The sequence below is a fragment of the Taudactylus pleione genome, unplaced genomic scaffold, assembly GCF_031769625.1.
Source record: "Taudactylus pleione unplaced genomic scaffold, aTauple2 ptg000490l, whole genome shotgun sequence".
NCBI lineage: Eukaryota > Metazoa > Chordata > Amphibia > Anura > Myobatrachidae > Taudactylus > Taudactylus pleione.
Window position 1 is genome coordinate 1544122 of NW_028284892.1, and position 23553 is coordinate 1567674.

General features: G+C 51.1%; 1 protein-coding gene across 1 annotated transcript in view; it reads left to right on the forward strand.

Annotated features, from left to right (window-relative positions):
* Positions 1–4951: 4951 nt before the first annotated feature.
* The window catches only part of IQGAP3 (IQ motif containing GTPase activating protein 3), a 93852-nt gene continuing 75250 nt past the window's right edge, over positions 4952–23553 (forward strand). The window contains exons 1-7 of the mRNA XM_088449650.1: positions 4952–5080; positions 8386–8473; positions 8585–8741; positions 9035–9112; positions 9705–9781; positions 11351–11418; positions 12362–12475. Coding sequence (XP_088305776.1) covers positions 5041–5080; positions 8386–8473; positions 8585–8741; positions 9035–9112; positions 9705–9781; positions 11351–11418; positions 12362–12475 — 622 coding nt within the window. The 5' untranslated portion in view covers positions 4952–5040. The remainder of the gene's footprint in view (positions 5081–8385; positions 8474–8584; positions 8742–9034; positions 9113–9704; positions 9782–11350; positions 11419–12361; positions 12476–23553) is intronic.

A 23553-nucleotide genomic window follows, 5' to 3' on the forward strand; every position in this document is an offset into this window, starting at 1 on the left:
CACCCTATCATGTTTCCTAGAGGAGATCATCTTGCTTTGTCAACGTCTCCTATGGTAACTGTAATCAACAATGCACAAGCAGACCTCCTCCCATTTGTACAGGGCTGGGGATACCCACTGACGCTTAGCAAAGCACCCTCGTGTGCTTTTAACCCTTTAATTTCCTAAGGGCACCACTTAGTATAAGCAGAAGCCCACATTAAAGTGTAATAAGAAAGGTTTATATCCTGTCATGTAACTACAGCCATGTCTGTGCTTCTAAATACCTGTTTGTCCGGCAGGTCTAATAAAAAGTTAAAATAAGCCTTTTTTTTTTTTTAAATATTACATTTGTTGGCATGTAGCCTTGGGGATGCAGTCAGGAAGCCGACGGTCGAAATGCCGACCGCCGTTTTCCCGACTGTCAAATCCCAGCAAGGTACTAATGACAGGAGTCAAAATCCTGACGCCTGTCATTAGACCAACGCCGGGAGCCCAACGCCCGGCATGCTGAATGAAGGTAAGCCGGGCGCGGACAGCTGCAGGCGGGGAAGGTTAGGTTTTTTGGCTCCTGGTGGCACTTAGGGTTAGGCACCACCCCGGGAGAGCTAGGTTTAAGCTAGGGGAAGGGGGGGGAGGTTAGAGTTAGGCACCCCCCGGGGGGAGGTTAGGGTTAGGTAACTCCCCCCCCCCCGGGAGACTTAGGTTTAGGCAGCGGGGTTAGGTTTAGGCACTTAAATGGGGGTTAGGGTTAGGCACCCCTAAAGGAGGGTTAGGGTTAGGGGGGGTTAGGTTAGTTACTACTTACCTTTACAGCTGTCGGGATCTTCACTGGTGCCGGTCCGGCTGTATTTCATACCGATCCCATAGCCTTGTCCTTCACTATATTAGACAATATGAAGGTGTGATTGACAATGGCATCGCAGCCCAGCATCTATAGTACACAGTGAGTGGTGTTTCGCTGCATCTGTATATGAGGACACACCTGTATATCATATTTCTCATCTATGCAAAGTTTTAAGGAGCCCACACACTGGACGACTTGCAAAAGAGGCGATGTCATCAACGATTTCCCTAGAACTCCCCATGCAACTCACCAGCACTCCTGGACAGACGATATCTTGCTAAATTGTGCAATGTGACTAACGACCTATCGTGTGTCCTTATTAATTTCCAGCGCATTGTAAAGGAGATTGCCAGATCTTACCTGCAGTAGGTAAGATCTGAAGATACGACAAACGACCCGTGGGACCGCGCATCGGATCGTTTTCGTTCCTGGAAGCTACACGATTTGCATGTTTTTAAACGATGTATCGTTCCGATGCATCGTTTTCGTGCAAATCGTGCCTAAAATCGTCCAGTGTGTGGGCACCTTTAGATTATTTATAAAGAATCTGAGGCACATTGCATGCTGCGGATATGGAGACCTGATAAGAGGCTGAATAAGTTGGGCATTCTAATTTCACCAGAGGCTAGCATAACATATCATACTTTGCTACACTGCCGAAATGTTTGGGAGAGGCCACACTTCCAGACCCCACTTCTCTATTTTGTGTGAAGTGGATGGGGCCTTAATGACGCAATTTGCATCATCATGTGCCTTCTGCACTGCGCGAGGAATTTATGCGCGTCACTGACCCCCTCCTTTCTCACACTTGCTCGATGGACCTCCCCTGCCTTCAGGTCCTCTCAGATTATTATCGTAACACACAGCTTTCTATTAGAGATGGAGATCAAATGATTCACCACCTGTTTCCATCAAGAGCTGCAAATCATAGACGCAAAACCATTGATGGTTCGAGCCATCGGTGTCCGGGTCAGGTGTGGCCATGTGATCGTGGAGGGCCAATCAGAAGCGGAGCTAAGTGATGTGCAATAGGAAAGGGGGGAACTGTCATCATCGTTAGTCACCATCGATGGGAAAACATTGACCATCTGAAGCAAGCCATCAATGTTTTCTAAACATTGATGGTCAATGTCATCCCTAGTATCTATAGAGCTACAAACAGCACACACTTTTATTTACACTTCATTAATTTAGCACCTACATATGCAGTGATGTACAACACGTAACGGAAACGCCAACTCATGTATGTTGCAGGAGACCTACACATATACCCCTATCATCCACCTCCCAAACTGTTTTTAAATTCTATTGGTTGGTTGTGGGCTGTAATATACAGACCAGGGAGGATGCCTTCGTAAATGTAAAGGCTAATTTTGGAGATATTTAACGAGATAAAAGAGACAAACTGCCTATATTTCTAGGGAAATACCTATGCTGGGTGTGGATTAGATAGACAGTAAAAAGGTCGACAGTGTCTAGATCAGTGATCGCCAGCCTTAATTGAGGTGTGTGGCTACTTTAGAAAAATGAAACCTCCTGAAGAGCTACTAAAATTGTAGAAAAAAAATGTATAGCTAATAACCGAACAATTGAAGGTCATTTTTTTTTTAATATCTTTTTATTATATCCAAAATTCAGTACAAATTACATACATACAAAAACTGTTACAACATGTATACCTTGCATTATAAAGAACATACATATGCAATAAAGTACATACATTTTATGAAATATTGAGTATCTGAATTTTGTCTTTTTTACTTTTTATGGGGAAAAGGAATAAATTGAAATAATAATAAAAATACAGTAAAAGAAGTAAAGCAAATAAAGGTAAAGAAATAAAAAATAATGAAAATAAAATAAAATTAAGATGAATCGTCTTACAATCCTCATAACATATAATAATTATATATTCTGTTAGCTATTCCTCAGTGGGAATAAGTCCTACAAGGTGATGTCACTATGTACTGATCTCAGCTATCAAGTTATTTGTCTCATTAGAGACCAAGTGGTATTGTCAAAAACTTTCATAATATTATCGGATGTAGTAATGGGTAAAAAGTCTAAGTATATTTCCCATTTCAAGATAAAGGTCTTGACTCCCCTTTCAATATCAAAAAGAGCAGCACGTCTATAGAAATATATTACATTCAACAATTCAAATTTCAACATTTCTAAAGACGGGACTCCCCTTGATAGCCAATACTGTAAAAACATTTTTTTTGCTAGGGTTATAATGGCCGTTAATAATGGCAACAATGTATTTTGAATTAGATTTGGAGCCCAGGAAGAAAAATCTGCTAATAGGAATGCTTCCCAAGAAAAAGGAAGATTGCTCTTCATAATTTGTTGGACAAAATTATGAACTTTATACCAAAATTTCTTAACCTTAGAGCATTGCCATATGTTATGAATAAAGGTACTAGAAGATGAGGGGCATTTTGGACAACAAGCAGATTTAGGGTCTGAGTTAATTGAAGGTAATTTAATGAAAAAAAATGTTTAATAGAAAATAACAATGCATTTCATTATTACAGTGATATTGTTGTAGTTTGTAAATAAGATTTAAGCACAGGCACATTTCACTGTTAATTACTGGCTCCAAGGAGGTACGTGAAGTAGAGGAGCAAAAGATATAGGCAGGACTGCTGAGTGATTTTCTGTCAGGGCTGGGCGGTAGTCACTCGCTCCACCATAACGTAGCTGCTGCGGGTGGAACCACGGGAAAGCACGTCCGGTGATTGTAGAGGCTGTGGCAGTCACCTGACGTGCTTCGCTGTGGCTCCACCCATGGCGTCAATGCCACGGGGGAGCACACATCATAGGTCACTTCCTCCTAGTTGACTTGGCAGTACTGCAGCTAGGTGAGCTACCAAAATTAAGACTGCAAGCAACTGGTAGCTTGCGAGCTACAGGTTGGAGACCACTGGTCTAGATAGACACCAGATGTTAGACGGTCAATAGAGCGACTGGGACAAAAGGTCGACACACTAAATGTCGTCATGTAAGAAGGTCGTCGGGTACAAATGGTCAACTGGGTCAAAACGTCGACACAAAATTGGTCGACACATTTTTTTTTCTAGCCCTAATCTTCACCCTAACCATCCCCTTGTTGCCTGACCCTAACCATTGTGGTAAGTTTCTAACCCTCCGGTAAGTGCCTAACACTAAAAAAATTATAATAACAAATAATAGTGTCGACCAGTTTGTTTGTATCATGTCGACCATTTTTTTCTTTTACCCTATTTTGAACATGTTGACCATACTTGCCGACTATCTGGCTGCTCCTTCCGGGAAGGTGCAGCCAGATTGGCAGGGCCGGGGGGGTGGCCGGGCAGATGTCATTTGCAGGCGTGGGGCCACGCAATTGCGTCATTTTGGCCCCGCCCCTGCTAAGCTATGCTGTTAAATAGGCATTGCGAAGCAGGGGGCGGGGCCAAAATGGCACAATTCAGCGTCACCCCTCCCTGCTGTGGGGTTTTAACAGGTATTCGCGGGGGTGGAATTGGCGGCAGTCGGGAGGCTTGCCTGCCTATCCGGGGGGCCGGGAGCTGCACCCGTTTATTGGGAGGCTCCCGGCTGGATCGGGAGGGTAGGCAACACTGCCGTTTGCACATGTTGACTTTTTGTCCCAGTCGACCTATTGACTGTCTAACGTCTGGTGTCTATCTAGACATTGTGGACCTTTTTACTGTACACCTATAGTCCGGAACCCACCTTTGCTTGGCCTAGTTTTATGTTACCCCATTGTGTGGGCAGTGGTCCATGTTATGAGGCAGTCAGGGAGGGCTTTGTCTCCCACTAGGACACTACCCTAAAATATATAACTTCTGAACAGCATGGAAAGGAAGATTTGGGAAGAGATAAAGGTAATATAGGGAAGAGAGGGCAAATGATAGATAGTGCTATACTGAATGGTGGCATGTGCAGACACACATGTATTTAAAGTAAGCATTTGCTATTTGAGCTGGCAGAGAAAGTGCTGACACACAGGCAACCTGTTGGGTGGGAATGAATGGGTACATTGGGTAGGACAGGACAGGGGTAACGGGTGGTTCTGAGGAGTGGACTACAACTCCCGGCATGCCTGGAGCGCGAGTGACGTCATCAGGCGGCGCCGAGTCGCTGTCAGTTGTTCCGGAAGAGGCCGGCGGCGGGACATTCAAACCCAGTGTAAACACATAGAGCTCAGCAGCCGCAGTGATCCGGGAGAGATGGGGACTAGAGCTGGCCCCGGGCCGCCCACCAACGGGTGTAAGTAGCTGCCGGGGAGGAGAGGGGGGAGCTCGCTGGAGGTAATGACCCCACAGCGTGTCCGCTTATAGGTCCCATTGACATGCCACTGGTCATACAGGTGCCCAGCCCAGACACTAACCCTCTTTCTCATAGATCCCAGTGACAGGTCATACAGGTGCCCAGACACTGACCCTCTATCTCATAGATCCCAGTAACATGACAGGTCATACAGGTGCCCAGCCCAGACACTAACCCTATATCTCATAGATCCCAGTGACAGGTCATACAGGTGCCCAGCCCAGACACTGACCCTCTATCTCATAGATCCCAGTAACATGACAGGTCATACAGGTGCCCAGCCCAGACACTAACCCTATATCTCATAGATCCCAGTGACAGGTCATACAGGTGACCAGCCCTGTCATTAACCACTCTCTCGCTGCTGACCAGAGACAATAAATAAATATATATATATTGAATAACACAGGTTCCTACTAGGTTCTTTGCATATCTGTGATATTAGTTTTATACATGAGGTAAAGGCTATTTTTCCGGGTTTTTTTGTTTATTTTTTTTAAATCAAAGTACTACTTTTTGAAAAGCTGTAAAGCATTAAATTAAATACATTGTTTGGTTTCTAGAAAAGTTTATCTTAAGCCTGTGGGTAGTTTTCCTGGGGAGGGTCTGGAGTCAGAGGCATGTATGTGGTTTACTTGGGGAGAGGACTGGGGTCAGAGGTGCACGTGTGGGCTCCCTGGGAAATGTGGGGCTGGGGTCAGAAGCACATGGGTGGGCTTCCTAGGGCTAGGGTCAGAGGCGCGTGAGTTGGTTCCCTATAGGAGGAGGACTGGGGTCAGGTACGTGGGTGGGGTCCCTAATGGCAGGAGTGTTAGAGGTGCACGGGTGGGCTTCCTGGAGAACTGAGGTCAGAAGTACATGGGTGGCTTCCCTGTGGAAGAGGGTCGGAGGCCAGTGGGTGGTCACCCTGGGGACCGTGGTGCATGGGTTACGCTGTAAAGAAGGGTCAGAGGCACGCTGGTGGACTCCCTGGGAGGGCTGGGGTCAGAGGCACGCTGGTGGACTCCCTGGGAGGGCTGGGGTCAGAGGCACGCTGGTGGACTCCCTGGGAGGGCTGGGGTCAGAGGCACGCTGGTGGACTCCCTGGGAGGGCTGGGGTCAGAGGCACGTTGGTGGACTCCCTGGGAGGGCTGGGGTCAGAGGCACGCTGGTGGACTCCCTGGGGGGCTGGGGTCACAGCCGTGTGGCTCTTGGGGGGCTGAGGTCAGAGGCGCATCGGTGTCTTCCCTGTGGAGAAGGTTCAGAGGCGTGCGCGGGTGGACTCCCTGGGAGGGCTGGGGTCAGAGGCACGCTGGTGGACTCCCTGGGAGGGCTGGGGTCAGAGGCACGCTGGTGGACTCCCTGGGAGGGCTGGGGTCAGAGGCACGCTGGTGGACTCCCTGGGAGGGCTGGGGTCAGAGGCACGCTAGTGGACTCCCTGGGAGGGCTGGGGTCAGAGGCACGCTGGTGGACTCCCTGGGAGGGCTGGGGTCAGAGGCACGGTGGTGGACTCCTTGGGGGGCTGGGGTCACAGCCGTGTGGCTCTTGGGGGGCTGATGTCAGAGGCGCATCGGTGTCTTCCCTGTGGAGAAGGTTCAGAGGCGTGCGCGGGTGGACTCCCTTGGGGGCTGGGATCAGAGGCGTGCAAGTGGCTTCCCTTTGGAAGAGGGTCAGATACGTGTGGGTGGACTTCCTTGGGGGCTGGGATCAGAGGCGTGCGAGTGGCTTCCCTGTGGAGAAGGTTCAGAGGCGTGCGGGTGGACTTCCTGGGGGGCTGGGATCAGAGGTGTGCGAGTTGAGTCCCTGTGGAAGAGGGTCAGATAAGTGTGGGTGGACACCCTGGGATCAGAGGCGTGCGAGTGGCTTTCCTGTGGAGAAGGTTCAGAGGCACGCGGGTGGACTCCCTGTGGGGCTGGGGTCAGAGGCGTGCAAGTGGCTTCCCTGTGGAAGAGGGTCAGATATGTGTGGGTGGACTGCCTGGGGCGCTGGGGTCGGAGGTGTTGCGGGTGGACTCACTTGGGGGCTGGGGTCAGAAGTGCGCGGTGTTGACTCCCTGGGAGACTAGGGTCAGAGGCATGCAGATGGGTAACTGGGGCCAGAGGCACGTGGATGTGTTCCCTGTGAAAGGAGGGTCTAGGGTCAGAGGCTCACGAGTTGATTCCTTGAGGAGCTGGGATTAGTGGTGTACGGGTCAACCCCCCCGGGATAAATGGGGGCTGGGGTCAGAGGTGCACCGGTGGGCTTTCTAGGGCAGGGGTCAGAGGAGCACAGGTGGGCTTTCTAGGCCTGGGGTCAGAGGAGCACAGGTGGGCTTTCTATGGCTGGGGTCAGAGGCGCACGGGTGGGCTTTCTAGGGCTGGGGTCAGAGGTGCATGGGGGGCTTCCTAGGGCTGGGGTCAGAGGCGCGTGAATTGGTTGCGTATGGAAGGAGGACTGGCGTCAGGCACGTGGGTGGGCTCCCTAATTGCAAGATGGTCAGAGGTGCACGGTTGGGCTCCCTGGGTAACTGAGGTCAGAATTGCATGGCTGGCTTCCCTGTGGAAGAGGGTCAGAGGTGTGCGGGTGGATTCCCTGGTCCCTGGGGGGCTGGGGTCAGAGGCACGTGGATGGAGTACTGGGGTCAGAGGCACCTAGATGGTGCGTCAGAGGCTTGTGAGTTGGGGGGCTGGGGTCAGTGGTGCACGGGTCAACTCCCTGGATAATTGGGGGCTGGGTTCAGAAGTACACAGGTGGGCTCTCTGCATAGGGAGGTCAGAGGTTACAGGAAGTCTCCCTGAGGTGGATGGAAGGGATACACTCACTGTATTGGGCATTAGAGCTTAGTCCATTGCATAAAACCATGAGAATCTGTAGTAAATATGCCTAGACACAGTCCCAACTGAAAGCGCCAAAGAACATTAGTCTGTCATGGTATTGGACTTTGTCCAGCTGTGACTGAAATCTGTAAAACAAAATAAATGAATATGCTGAAGGATAGTACCTTTACGGTCAGATTTATCAGATGAACGATTTAACCAACGATTTGAACTATGAACGATTTTTGACTGCATTAAAATTAGTGGAATCGTCCAAATCTGACTGCAAACACATCAGATGTCAGATATCGTTATCTGACCATCGGGAGCGTTCAGACATGTCAGATATGTCCGATTTTCCTTCAGATATGAACGATTGAACCGTTTTTTTAAATCGTTATCGTTCAGATCTGAAGAAAAATCTGACCGTGTGTATGCACCATAGTTATGTGCGCTATACTTTGGTTGCAGATGAGCGCCTCACAGCTGATGAGATGGACGAACAGCGACGACAAAATATCGCTTACCAATATCTGTGTCATCTGGAGGAGGCTAAACGGTGAGGAAGATCTTTTGCAATTATGTTTTTATCTTTTTCCTTCTATTCACCAAGTGTTCCTTATTTCTTACTTTAATCAAACTTCAATTTAAACTGTTTCTGCACCTGCAGGTGGATGGAATCCTGTCTCAATGAGGAGCTACCGCCCCCTACTGAACTGGAGGAAAGCTTGCGCAATGGAGTCACTCTCGCCAAGTTGGGGAATTTTTTCGCCCCAGAGCTTGTGCCCCTGAAAAAAGTCTTCGACTGTGACCAGATGCGATACAAGGTGAATAGGAATAAAATCTATACATCACACAATGCATGGCGATTATGGCTCATGCTGTGTTACGCTCCAACCAATCAGATTCTGTCGCTGGTGTGGGGCAGTAACAACAGCAGTCAGATATTTGGAAACGTTGATAAATAGGAACCTATCTAAGTATAGAACTGAATAATACTAGGTCTATATCTACTGTGCAGTTTTTTATTTTATAAGTATTAAAATGACCCATATTGGATAAATGAGTACACTGGGGGCTATTCTGTGCAGGTATTAACTATCCTCTTCCTCTGCTGCAGGCGGTAGGACTTCAATTCCGGCACACGGATAACATCAATCACTGGCGACGGGCCATGAGTCACATTGGGCTTCCTACGGTATGCTGTTAATTGTGGGAATATATCCTGATTTGTAGCTTTCTTATATATATTTTTTTTTAAAGTAGAATTTGGTCTATGTGTAAATATTCAGTAAAAAATATGGAATTAAGTTGTTCTATAAATAGCATTTAAGTTTGAGGTGAAATTTTATCCATTCACCACTAGAGGTCAGCACAACCTACGTGATCTGGGTACATGATATTGGTGGTTGTGCTGTGTACATGATACATCGGTGATGGCTCTGTGAATATACTGGGCATATGATACATCGGTGATGGTTCTGTGATTGTACTGGGTACATGATACATGGGTGATGGCTCTGCGATTTTACTCGGTACATGATACATTGGTGATGGCTCTGTGATTGCACAGGGTACCTGATACATTGCTGATGGCTCTGTGATTATACTGGGCATATGATACATCGGTGGTGGCTCTGTGATTCTATTTCATCCTTTAGCTCTGGATGAGACAATAATGGTGTAAGGCTTGGAAAGTCCTAGTAAACTGGGACTTGTAGTGCCACAGCCTCTGTGGTTCATCAGGATACCTACATATTTTATAAGGACGCTTCTTCCTTTAATTGCAGATGTTCCAGCCTGAGACAACGGACATATATGACAAGAAGAATATGCCACGTGTTGTGTACTGCGTCCATGCACTCAGGTGACCTCAGAATTGTATAGCTAGTCTATTGCATTATAAGTTATACAGTCAGTGAGTGGGGATTTGTGTCTCTTCTTCAAGTGGAAACCTTTCACTACCACCAAATGAGAAAAGAGGAGCTTTATAATATATAATATATTTTATTAGGCGCCACAAGGGTTCCACATTGCCTAACAAAGTACATAAACAGTTGAGCAGGACAAGAGAACAGTGACTTACAGTACAAGACATTGCAGGATAAACATTGCTGCAACAGCAGTCATAGCAATCGCATAAAGAGCAGGATGATAGAAGTCCAGGGTTAGGTGCCTTTGTAAGGAGTGAGGAGTAGAAAATATAAGCAAGGGAAGAAAAGAATATATACATTCTGTGTTCAGTGCCATTATAAAAAGTAAAATAGATCTATTATTTAGTCCACTGGTTCTCAAACTCTGTCCTCCAGGTCATCCAGCAGGTGCACAGGTGTATTCATTACTCACTGACACATTTTAAAAGATCCACAAGTGGCGCTAATTATTTCACTCGTGATTCTGTGAGGAGACCTGGAAAACATGCACTGTTTGGGGTTTTGAGGACCAAGTTTGAGAATCTGTGATTCAGTCCTGCAGGGAGACATTTGCAGCCAAATACTTAGTAGTGTGTGCAGTTTGGTAAAATACCTCTGTCACTAGGGGGAGCTGCTAGCATAGGAATGGGGGGGGGGAAATAACAAGAATTTGAAAGCAACAAGAAGGAAACAGTTACTGGAATAATTTGCATTATAATTAAGGATGTGCAGGTTCGGATTTTCCCGCCAAATTCAGATTTTTCCAGCCAATAATCGGGTCTCAGAAAGAGGCAAAACGTCATCTTTCATGGACAAACATCATCATTCCTGGACAAAAGTCCATGAAAGATGACGTTTTGCCTCTTTCTGAGACCCGATTTTTGGCTGGAGAAAAATAATCAGAATTTGGCGGGAAAATCCGAACTAATCCGAGCCTGCCCATCCCTAATTATAATGCAATTGCATGGTGACCAGTTTACTGTATATTAGGCCAAGTACCTGCAACAGCAAACTAATCTGTACCTGACCTGTATCTCCCATAATCCTCTGCTCTCAGCATTGGTTCACAGAACAGCTCCGTATTGCCTGAAGACAGAGATTGCGTACTCTAGAACAGTGGTAGCTAATTGGATTTGTCTTATATCATTAACATCTAAGTTCACAACACACGGAGTCCTTATGACGACAATTAGGCCATTTGCAAACAAAATCCAGACCTCCATCTCTGTGTGAGACCAAAACAACCTGCAATCGCAATTCATTCTTTATCAAGTTTGCCTAAGATCCCAATTGGTTTACTGCAGTCTGTTCTCTATGCGGCCATCAAGCGCTAAATAACTATTTGTGATCTGATCATTGCCCAAATTGCCACATCTGGCCAATTCGCCCTCCCCCTCCCTATATCTGCGGTCTGGGTGCTGAGGCTGAGCAGCAGACATCCTGGCACCTTCACACGCCACACTGAAGGGCATTGCAGAACCCTGCCAGGCACTGACACACTCTCTCTCTCTTGCCTTCTGCAGTTTATATCTGTTTAAGCTGGGACTGGCTCCCCAAATACAGGATTTATATGGAAAAGTGAATTTTACAGGTAAGTGTACAGTTATTTATTTCCACATGGAAATCTAAAAAATAAATCCTATTGTCTTATAGGTTAAGCGAACAACCATTGTGCTGAAGCCGAAGACTTACATATGCTATAGATTGAAACGTTGACGTTCTTTTAGCTCATTAGATACTAGTGTAAACTAGATGGACGGTCCTGATCTTTACAGAGGTGTTTTGTCCCTATAATCTCTCTGCATTGGTCTGATAAGAAGCTGAATTCGTTACTCTGTACCTTTTGGGGGAACCCTGTTCCTTACACTGTGTAACTCCGCAGCTTCCCATTGGTCACTTACAATCACACAAGTGGGCAGCTTACTGCTTCCCACAAGATCAGTGGTCATGCGCTGAAATACTCTGTGCTGCTGTGAGCATTCTAGCGTGGCTGGCTTCAGATTGTCCTATCCTTGCCCAGATGTAGACACCTGCATTTTACCGCCACCGGGCGCCGCGGGCAGACAGCCGCTGGGGGGGCTGCTAGGTTTAGGGCTCCCGGGGGGACTTAGGGTTAGGCACCCCCTGGGAGGGTTAGGGTCAGGCTAGGGGGAGGGAGGGTTAGGCAACCCCGGGGGGGACATAGGGTTAGGCACCTCCCCGCGGGACTTAGGATTAAGCAGCGGGTAAGGGGGGGGGTTAGGGTTAGGCACCCCTTAGGGGGGTTAGGTTAGTAAGTACTTACCTAGGGACGATCGGGATTTCCAGTGCTGTCGGGCTGCCGCTGCCGGGATCTCTCCAGCTGTCTGACTCACGCTGCCGGATGGCCGGCAGTATTTCATACCGCTTCCGACTATTGTACCTTCTGCAGAAACAAATTGTATGTAACGTGACACAGGTACTAATACTGGAGTAGGTCTAGTTATTCATGTAGCTGTCTAGCCTTTGCAGGGCAGTCGTGGAATCTAATTGCAATGCGCCTGCTGTCATTGTAGAGGAGGAAATCAATAACATGAAGTGTGAGCTGGACAAGTATGGGATCCAGATGCCGGCATTCAGCAAGATCGGGGGCATCCTCGCTAACGAGCTGTCGGTGGATGAAGCAGCAGGTGAGGCACCATACACGCTGATACGTTTTGAGCTATTGGAGTAGAGAGAATTTTTGTGTTCATTCTTATCCTATGTAACATGTGATAAAATACGTCTTTCTTCTTAAATAATTCCAGACAAACAAAAGCCTGATGATCATGAGTAAAGAGGGTCTGAAACGTGAGAATAGCACATAGCCCACCCCAGATTGCCTGGCGTGCTATTTCAGTTTGTTGATTGTGTGCCACATAATGGTTACCTAGGAAACTGTAAGCCACTCATGAATCTTTAGGCTTCTGTGCTTTGCCACCCACACAATACACTTAACCTAGAGAAGGTTAAATGTCGGCGCAGTAATAAATACGTCTGCTTTCTACTTCAGGATCCACAGGGTTGATCTTGGGGTATAGCTGGATCTGGATCCACAGGCACCACGCAGTTAAAGCTTTTGCTGCTCCCAGAATGCACTTGGGTCCATCCTTCTCTATACCCCGCCCCCGAGCCACAGGCACCTCAGTTTTAGTTGGTGCCCGGCCGGAGTCGGGTCACCCTGGGCAGTGGGGCTGCATAAGCAGCCCCTAAGCTTATATTTATTTTTAAAAGAAGAATTTTATTTATTTATTTTTTGCTTCTTCAGAGCGGCAGCATCAGACTGTCCATCTGGACGCCCACGCTCCCGCCCACCAACCCCGCTGGCGCTGCGACGCCAGTACTGATCTGGGGATCGCAGCGGGATCCCGGAGTCAGTACTAGCGTGGCTCCGGGACCTCCCACAGACTGCTGCCGGATTGTACGGGGACAGGTAAGCCGCTGGCAGCGCATCGAGCTGCGCGCGGGGGAAAAAAATGTAGTCTCTCGCTGCCGGTCTCTGGGGACAGACCGGCGGCGCTAGTAGCTGCAGCGGGCTCCCTCCTCTTCAGGAATACCCAGCGTGACCGCTGGACCACCAGGGAATAAGTGCTGGAAGGGAACCAGCGTCCCTGGGGTTAATCACTAGCCAGGGGAGGCAGCCTTCCCTGGTTTAGCGGCTCCTCAGCTCAGCGCGCCTTCTCTCATGCGTGCTGGCGTCGCTGAGCTGCTCCTCCTACAGCCACTCCTCCTCAGAGCTCTCCGGCGGCCATCTTCTCGTGGAAAACACAGATCTCACAGGCGGTGCTTGGACCAGTCCCCCTGCGTACCACTCCCCTGCAAAAGGACAGTGTTCGCAGCGCTATAGCCCTCCCAGACACTGAATCTGGGAGGTTGATTGTAGTGGAAAGGTGCAGTGAGTATATCTTCCTGCATGGTATGTGACTTTTGCTAGTGCTGCCTGTCTGTGCTAATTTTCTGCTGACTGTCATCTTATACCTATCCCTTTCCTTCTCCTACGGCCCGGCAGGTGTGTTGGGGAAGGGCGTTTTTTTTTCAGTGTACCTCACTTATATTAATCAAAGTATTTGTGAGGTCAGTCACATACAGCGGTGTGCTACTCAGTACCATTTTGTGGGCTGTTTGTGTATCATACTTGGGAGTGCGCAGGTGTTATATGCCTCCCCTCTTCTCGGTGATACATATTTCTACTTCAGGGTCCATAGGGTATCCACAGGATACCTTGGGGTATAGTTGTGACGTCAGTCGCAGGGCACCAAAGAGTTAAGCTTTCAGCCTCCCAGGATGCACTGGGTCCCCCTCCTATACCCCGCCCCCGAGCCAAGGCACCTCAGTTTAGTTTGGTGCCCGGCCGGAGTCGGGTGCACCTGTTGGAGTGGGGGCTAGAAGAGCCCCTGAAGCTTTTTCTTCATGCAGCTGTGGCTGCACATCTGGAGGAACAGCATGGAAAGTCAGTCCTGACGTCCATGCTGTCTTCCCTACACCCCGCCGGTACCAGAACGCCGGTACTGATCCGGGAATGCTGGTGGGCATCTGGGGTCACAGCTAGCGGTGACCCCAGATGTTCCGGACCATGGCTGGATTCAAGGGGGACAGAGGTAAGCAGCGGGGTCCCGCGGTGGGTCCCCGCTGATCACATGGTCCTAAATCCCCTGGCAGGGGGCTCCTTGGGGACTGGCTGCAGCGTGGAGCCAGGCGACCAACCTGCGCTTCCACTACCCCCTGGGACAGCGGACCGCAGCAGAGCGGTAGCGCTGCGGCGTCCCAGGGGTTAAATGCATGCCAGGGGAGCGCGCCTTCCCTGTCTCACAGCCGGCGCCTCCCCCGCTGCACACAGCCCTTTCTGCACTGTGCTGACTGGTCCTGTGTCAGCGCTCCTCCCCCAGGCCAGCTTCTCTCTGCTCCTCGGCGGCCATCTTCTCTGCAACGCATGGTGAACGCTGCTGGAAGCCTGGAAGGAAGCATCGTGGTCTGGGTCCCCCCGCATACCTCTCCTCCGCTGTGGCTCAGGTCTGTGTATGCAGCGCTGTGTCCTACCAGGCCCTGTGTCTGTGTAGTTGAGTGATCAGCGCTGTTAGTGCAGGAATTGTTATTTCTCTGCATTGTATGTGACTGTGCTAGCGCTGCTGCCTGTAACTTTATCTTCTCAAAACTGTCAGCTTTATTACTGTCCCTGTTCTTTCTGCTAAGCCCTTGCGGTGCGGTGCTGCAGGGTGGTCTCTCGCCTATTTAATACATAATTGGTGAGAGGGGTCACATACGTGGTGCCATCATGTCTGAAAGTGATTTTCCCCTCCGGCTACAGTGTACCACGTGCAAAGTACCGTTAGCGGAGGGGGAGGGTAGCGCGGAGGGCCTTTGCCGGCAGTGTTTGTCCATGGCGCGGCCTCTTACGGTTACAGCACCGGTCCAGGAGCCGCCCTGGGCTTGTTTCGCTCAGGCGCTAACAGCTTTAGTGGGTCAGTTAGCTCCGCAGCCCGCGTTTACTCCGATGGGTTTGTCCCAGCAGTCTGTGGTGTCGTCACCCATGCAGGGGTTCCCACGACAATTGGTGGTACCCCACAGTCTCCCTATTTCCCCGCTCCCGGTTTCTCAGGAGCCAGCGTGGGTTAACTCCCTGACGAGTTCTGTACAGCACTTGTCGGATGTGTTGCAAGGGGAGTCTGTGATGCGGCCTCATAAAAGGCCGGTGGCGTCTCTGTCCGCTCCTTATGAGGATGACGAAGGGACGTCTGATGATGGGGAGATTCTGGATCCTTACGATCAGGAACCTCTTCATACTAAGGACGCTGATGCTAAGTCCAAAGTATATATTCCTGGACTTATTCGGGCGGTCCGCACAGCCTTGGTGATTGAGGACGAAGTTCCCCCAGCGGCTAAGTCTAAATATGCCTTTTTCAAAGATGTGAAGGGCGATGCCACAGTCTTTCCTCTTTCGGGTCAGTTGGTGGATCATTTAGAGGAGGCATGGAAACAACCTGGCAAAAGATACCAGCCGCAGAGACGCCTGGCGGTGGCTTATCCGTTCGCGGATAATTATTTTGCTAAGTGGGAATCCCCTCCACAGGTGGATTCTCACGTGACCCGTCTTGTCCGTAGTGCCACATTGCCGATGCCATCCATGTCCTCTCTCGGCTTGTCTCCCGTCGGCCGCTGCTCCTTCTGGTTCTGGACCATCGTCCTTTCGGTCATCTAGGGCCCAGGGCAGGCCCAAACCACAGTCGTTTCCTCGTCAGGCTGGCCCTAGGAAATCGGTCAAGCCCCGGAAGCAGGCATGGAGTACCAGACGTCCGGCCCCCAAGCCAGATGACAAGCCTGCGGCCTGACGGTCCGGGCCTCCCTTTGGGGGATCCCAGGGTGGGAGGCCGCCTGCTGCAGTTCGCCCAGTGTTGGTCGGTCACTACGACAGACACTTGGGTTCTGGAGGTGGTCTCCCACGGGTACGCCCTCTCCTTCCGGCACAGACCCCCGGCTCGATTCTTCACCACGGGTCTACCATCAGACCGGAACAAGGCTACGGAGCTGCGGAAGGTATTGCACACTATGCTCCAGGCTGGAGTTATAGTGCCTGTTCCATTCTCCCAGAGGGGCCAGGGTTTCTATTCAAATCTTTTTTTGGTACAGAAACCCAATGGGTCGTATCGTCCGATTCTCAACCTCAAAGCACTCAACAAGTCTTTGCGGGTACCGAAGTTTCGGATGGAGACCCTACGGTCCATCATTCTGGCGCTGGAACCGGGGGACTACATGGTGTCATTGGACATACAGGACGCTTACCTGCATGTCCCTATTCTTTTGCGCCATCAACAGTTCCTCAGGTTTGCAATCCGCAGCGACCACTTCCAGTTTCGGGCGTTACCTTTTGGCCTGGCGACAGCACCACGTGTTTTCACCAAGGTGATGGCGGTCATGGCGGCTTCTCTGCGGCTGCAGGGAGTCCGCATGTTGCCGTACTTGGACGACCTGTTATTGGTGGCGGGATCTCCAGAGCTCCTGTTACGCCACTTAGACCTGACCATTGCCCTGCTGCAACGGCACGGCTGGTTAATCAACTGGCAGAAGTCCACTCTAATCCCGTCTCGGAGGATTCTGCATCTTGGAGCCTTATTGGACTCGGGACAGCAAAAGATCTTCGTGACGGAGGGAAAGATCTCTGCTTTACAGTCAAGGGTGCGCAGTTGTCTGCACAGCCGCCAGGTGTCTCTACACTCGGCGATGAGGTTACTGGGCTCCATGGTGTCGGTGTTCGACATGGTGGAATATGCCCAGTTTCACTCCAGACCTCTGCAGCACCTGATCCTGTCAAAGTGGAACGGGCTGCCTCAGTCTCTGAAGTCCCAGACGATTGTGTTCACCCCGGAGGTTCGCCTGTCCCTTGCTTGGTGGTTACAGACGACCCACCTCAGCGAGGGACGTCCGTTCTGGATTCCAAATTGGGTCCTGTTGACAACGGACGCCAGTCTTCGGGGCTGGGGAGCAGTTTCGGGTCCACATCTGTTCCAGGGCAGGTGGACTCCGACAGAAGCGGAGCTTCCAATCAATATCTTGGAACTCTGTGCGGTCTTCAATGCTCTCCAGCAGGCACATCGGTTTCTCCAGGGTCACCCGGTACAGGTCCAGTCGGACAACGCTACCACCGTGGCCTACATAAACAGGCAAGGAGGAACACGAAGCCAGGCGGCTCTCGTAGAGGTGTCTCGGATCCTGGTTTGGGCGGAGCGCAATCTTCCGGCCATATCAGCGGTCTTCATCCCGGGAGTGCTCAATTGGGAGGCGGACTTTCTAAGTCGCCAGGACGTTCATCCGGGGGAATGGTCCCTGCACCCGGACGTTTTTCAACTACTGGTGGACAGATGGGGTCTTCCAGAGATCGACCTCATGGCGTCTCGGCACAACAACAAGTTGCCGGTGTACGGGTCTCGCACAAGAGACAAAGGGGCGTCTCTGGTGGATGCTCTGTCCGTCCGGACGACGTTCCGGTTCGCATATCTGTTCCCTCCGGTCTCCCTTCTTCCACGGGTAATCCGGAAATTCAAACAGGAAGGAGGGACGCTCCTGTTGATAGCTCCCGCGTGGCCCCAGACGGCACTGGTTCTCAGACCTTCAGGGTCTGTCCGTGGACAGTCCTCTGCGGTTGCCGCTACGACCGGACCTCTTGTCTCAGGGTCCTTGTCGTCACCCGGACCTGACTCGGCTGTCTTTGACGGCGTGGCTGTTGAGACGGCCATGCTGAGGTCCCGGGGGTTTTCCAGCTCTGTGGTGCGTACCATGTTGCGAGCTCGGAAACAGTCTTCCGCGAGGATATACCATCGCGTGTGGCATACGTTCTTCCAGTGGTGTCGACCGAGAGGTTATGCACCGCGGGAGTTTCGTCTGTCTCGGATTCTTGCCTTCCTGCAAGCGGGACTAGATCATGGGCTTCGCCTGGCTTCTTTGAAGGTACAGGTTTCGGCCCTATCTGTCTGGTTTCACCGTAGGATTGCTACAATCCCGGATGTGCGCACCTTTATGCAAGGTGTTGTCCGCATTCAGCCGCCCTTTGTTCCACCTGTGGCGCCTTGGGATTTGGCTGTGGTCCTGAGTGCTCTCCAGGGACCGCCGTTTGAACCACTGGGCTCAGTGGATCTTAAATGGCTAACAGCTAAGACTGTTTTCCTTCTGGCTATTGCTTCGGACAGACGTGTTTCTGAGTTAGGGGCTCTTTCTTGTAGACCCCCTTTCTTGGTTTTTCATGGGAACAGGGCAGTGCTCCGCACTCGGCCCGAGTTTCTTCCCAAGGTCGTTTCCCAGTTTCATGTTAACGAGGAAATCGTGGTTCCGGCCTTTAACTCACCGGGTCTTTCCGTGTTTGAGGCCTCTTTGGATGTTGTGCGGGCCTTAAGTACTTATGTTGACCGCACTTCTTCGTTTAGGAAGTCGGACGCTTTGTTTGTCCTTTATGGCTTCCGTAAGAAGGGTTGGCCTGCTTCAAAGCAAACTTTGGCAGCCTGGATCCGTATGGCTATTTCTGAAGCTTATCTTCATGAACGCCTACCGGTTCCTCCTTCTCTGAAGGCTCATTCCACTAGGTCTGTGGGTCCTTCGTGGGCAGCTCGAGGTGGTGCCTCTGCAGTCCAGATCTGCAAGGCTGCTACGTGGTCCTCTGTCCATACCTTCGTGAGGTATTACAGGTTTGACACCTTCGCCTCTCAGGATGCTTCCTTCGGGCGGCGGATTCTCTTTTCTGCACAGGAGCGTCCCCACCCTTAAAGGATACTGCTTTGGGACATCCCCAAGGTATCCTGTGGATACCCTATGGACCCTGAAGTAGAAAATATGAGATATGGTAAGAACTTACCCTTGTTATCTCTATTTCTACGAAGTCCATAGGGTTCCACAGGACTCCCGCCCTGTCGCACCTGTGCTGCAGATGGGCTTTGCTCTGGTCACCGGTTTTCCGTCTCCCTCTGGTGAGAATGTGATTCTTGTATGTGTCCGGATCTTTGTTCTCTCTCTTCCTTCTCCTCCTCCGGCCTATGGCTTGGTAACTAACTGAGGTGCCTTGGCTCGGGGGCGGGGTATAGGAGGGGGACCCAGTGCATCCTGGGAGGCTGAAAGCTTAACTCTTTGGTGCCCTGCGACTGACGTCACACCTATACCCCAAGGTATCCTGTGGAACCCTATGGACTTCGTAGAAATAGAGATAACAAGGGTAAGTTCTTACCATTTCTCATATTTTATTGCAAATTTACTGTGCCATGTCTGATGAGGACATTGAGCTCTCCGTGGCTCCTGTGTTGTTTTCCTGTCGACGCGGTTCGGCAGGGGTTGATAGGGAGGATTTATCACAGGATGGTCTGTACGTGCGATGCCAGCTAGCACCTGGCCCCTCTAGACCCCCTACGGCGCAGGATCCTCCTTGGGCGATGTTTTCGCAGGTGCTGGCGTCAATCGCGGACCGTTTAGCGGTCCCGACTGCAGTCCCTACTAGGGCGTTGCCCCAGCCTACCATTCCCCGGGTATTCCGCATTTATTGCAGTCTCCACCCGCGTCTCAGACTGTGGGTCCTTATTCGGAGTTGCCTGTGTATGTACAGTCTCCCTCAGTGCCGCCAGCAGTCCATGGTGCCCTTTCAGGGGTATCCTCAGGCGGTTCCTCCACCCTGGGTGGATGTACTCTCCAGCTCTGTTCAGAGTCTGGCGGCTTCGTCTTCGGCTTTTCAGTCGATGTTACAAAGTGACATGCCCCCAAAGGCGTCCAAGCTCCCCGTTACGGCTTCTCTGGCTGCGCAGTTAACGGACACGGACGTGTCTTCAGAGGACGGAGAAGTGCATCAGGACACTGACTCGGATGCCATGGCCCAGGAAATGGAGACTAAGTCCTCCATTAATGTGCCGGCATTGGTTAGGGCGGTGCGGGCCATCCTTCACATAGAGGAGGATGCACCGGCTCCTAGGTCGAAGTATCCTAATTTTAAAAAAGCAAAGGTGACTTCTAATGTTTTTCTCCTGTCTGACCAATTGACTTATCATATGGCGGGGGCCTGGCAGTCGCCCAGTAAGAGATTTCTACCACAGAAGTGGTTGTCATCCAACTATCCTTTTCCTGAGGCTCATTGCAGGAAATGGGAAACCCCCCCCTGCGGTGGATTCCAATGTCACCCGCTTAATTAAAAGCGCTACGTTGCCATTGATATCTATCTCTTTTCTACTTCAGGGTCCATAGGGGTCCACAGGGTGACCTTGGGGGTATAGCTGGATCCTGGATCCTCGGGCACCACGGAGTTAAAGCTTTCAGCTGCTCCCAGGATGCACTTGGGTCCAACCTCCCCTATACCCCGCCCCCGAGCCACAGGCACCTCAGTTTAGATGGTGCCTGGCCGGAGTCGGGTCACCCTGCGGGGTGGGCTGCAGGAGCAGCCCCCTAAAGCTTTTAATTTTTTATTTAACTTAGTTAAATTTATTTATTTATTTTTTACTACAGTTTTTCTACAGAGCGGCAGCGCTGGGCTGTCTGTACAGACGCCCACGCTGCCGCTCCTTCTCCCTGCTGGCGCCGCGACGCCAGCACTGAACTGGGGATCGCGGCGGGGGAAGCCAGAGTCTGTACTAGCCGGACTCTGGTTTCCCCCGGGACTGCTGCCGGAAGACGCCGGGGAGATCAGGTAAGCCGCGCACCGCTGATTAGCGGCGGTGCGCGGGTTCCTTTCAAATGCAGTCCCATGCCCCCGGTCTAGGGGACAGACCGGGGGCGCTAGCGGTGGCGGCGGGCCCCCCCTCCAGCGGAGGCATACCCCGCCAGACCACTAGACCACCAGGGTAATTAAGCGGCAAGCGGGATGCCGGCAACTCGGGGGTTAATATGCTAGCCAGGGGAGGAAGCCTTCCCTGTCTAGCGTCTCCTCCCCTCAGCTCAGCGCGCCTTTCGGCTCGGAGTCTGGCGTCGCTGAGCTGCAGATACTCGGCCACTCCTCCTCTGAGGTCTCCAGCGGCCATTTTCTCTGTGGCAGCGTGGATACTCTCAGGGAGCACGCGGACCGGTCCCCCTGTGTACCTCTCCCCTGCAAAAGGACAGTGTACACAGCACTATAGCCCTCCCAGACACTGAATCTGGGCAGGTTGATTGTAGTGGAAAGGTGCAGTGAGTATATCTTCCTGCATGGTGTGTGACTTTTGCTAGTGCTGCCTGTCTGTGTCTTTTTTCTACTTACTGTCAGCCTGTACCTATCCCTTTCCTTCTCCTACAAGCCCTACAGGTGTGCGGGGGAAGGGTGTTTCTACTGACCTCACCTATATAGATCACGTATTTGTGAGGTCCGTCACATACAGTTGTGTGCTACACAGTGCCATATTGTGGGCTGTTGTTCAGCACACTGGTGAGTGCGTACGTTTTCTTCCTAAGTCATGTCTGAGGAGGAGATTGAGCACTCCGGGGCTCCAGCATTGTTCTCCTGCAGGCGCTGTTCTGCAGGAGTGGATAGGGAGGATTTGTCACAGGACGGCCTGTGCGGACGGTGCCAGGCGGTCCCTGGTACGTCTAAACCTCCCATTTCTACTTCAGGGTTCATAGGGGGTCCACAGGGTTGACCTTGGGGTATAGGTTGGGAACCAAATCCGGGCACCACGCAGTTAAAGCTTTTAGCTCCCAGGATGCACTGGGTCCACTCTCCCTATAACCCCACCCCCAAGCCAGAGGCACCTCAGTTTTCAGTTGGTGCCCGGCCGGAGTCGGGTCACCGTTAGCGCAGGGGGAGCTGATTAGCAGCCCCTAAGCTTATTTTATTTTTTTAGGGACAAAGTTTTTTCCATGGACTTTGGACTCTTCAGAGCGGCAGCGTCGGACTGTCCATAGGACGTCTAAGCTGCCGCTCCGTCACCCCGCTGGCGCTGAGACGCCAGTACAGATCTGGGGATCTCAGTGGGACCCCAGAGTCTGTACTAGCCGGACTCTGTGGGCGCCCAGGACTGCTGCCGGATCCACGGGGAGCAGGTAAGGTCGCGGATCACCGCTTGCGGTTATCCGCGCATTTCAAATGCAGTCCTGTGCCTCCGGTCTCAGGGGACAGACCGGAGGCGCCGGCAGTGGCGGCGGGCCCCCCATACCCCGTGTGTCCACTAGACCACCAGGGACTTAACGATCGGTGCAGGGAGCCGGCGTCCCGGGGGTTAATAGCCGGCCAGGGGAGGCAGCCTTCCCTGTTACAGCGGCTCCTCCCCTCAGCTCAGCGCGCCTTTCAGTATCCATAGTCTGGCGTCGCTGAGCTGCTTCCTCCGCGGGCCACGCTTCCTCTGAGGTCTCCAGCGGCCATTTTATCTCTGTGGTGCAGCAGAAATCTCTCAGGATGGCAGTTGGTCCAGTCCCCCTGTGTACCTCACCATCAGGTCAGTGTACACAGCGCTGTAGCCTTCCCAGACACTGAATCTGGGCAGTTGAATGCAGTGTAATAGTGCAGTATATTATATGACATGTTTATGTATATATGTATATATCTGCATTGTATGTGACTTATGCTAGTGCTGACTGTCTGTACTTTATTCTCTCACCTGTCAGTGTATATCTATCCCTTTTCTTTATCTGCCCTAATACAGCTGTACTTAGGGTGGTTCTGAGACCTCACATTTATATACTTGTTAATATTTGTGTGGTTTGTCACATACTGTTGCGTGCTGCACGTTGCCATATTTTAGATGGAACTGTGTGTTGCATACGCTGAAAATGGGTCCCTGCAGCTAATTTTTGGCATCAGTCAGGACCAGTATAGTGCTGCTTAATATTTCCGCCAAGATTGGTCAGATATGTCTGACCAGGAGATAGAGCGTTATACTGCACCCATTTTTACTATCCTGCAAATCATGTGCTGCAGGTGTTAGTGCGGAGGATTTGACTCATAAAGGGTTCTGTATGTGGCGTCATCTGGTGCTGGCCTCTTTCACGACCCCCTTGGGCGGTTTGTTTTCTCGGGATCCTCTCAATTGCGGATCGCCGGGCGGGCCCCATTGTTGTACCTCACTTGGGGTTACTTCACCATTCTGCCCTTTTCATCTCAGGGTATCTCGCAGCTTCTTGCACTCTTCCCCTGTGACACAGACTACTGCTCCCTGCAGGGGTTTTTCGCAGTATATGAATTCCCCCTGGTGCCACAATAGTCTGTCATTCCCCTTGCAGGGATTACCACAACAGCCACCCTGGGTGGATGTCGTTTTCTACGAAACGCTAATTGGCGTGGTTGACGCCCTGTGGTTACTTCCCA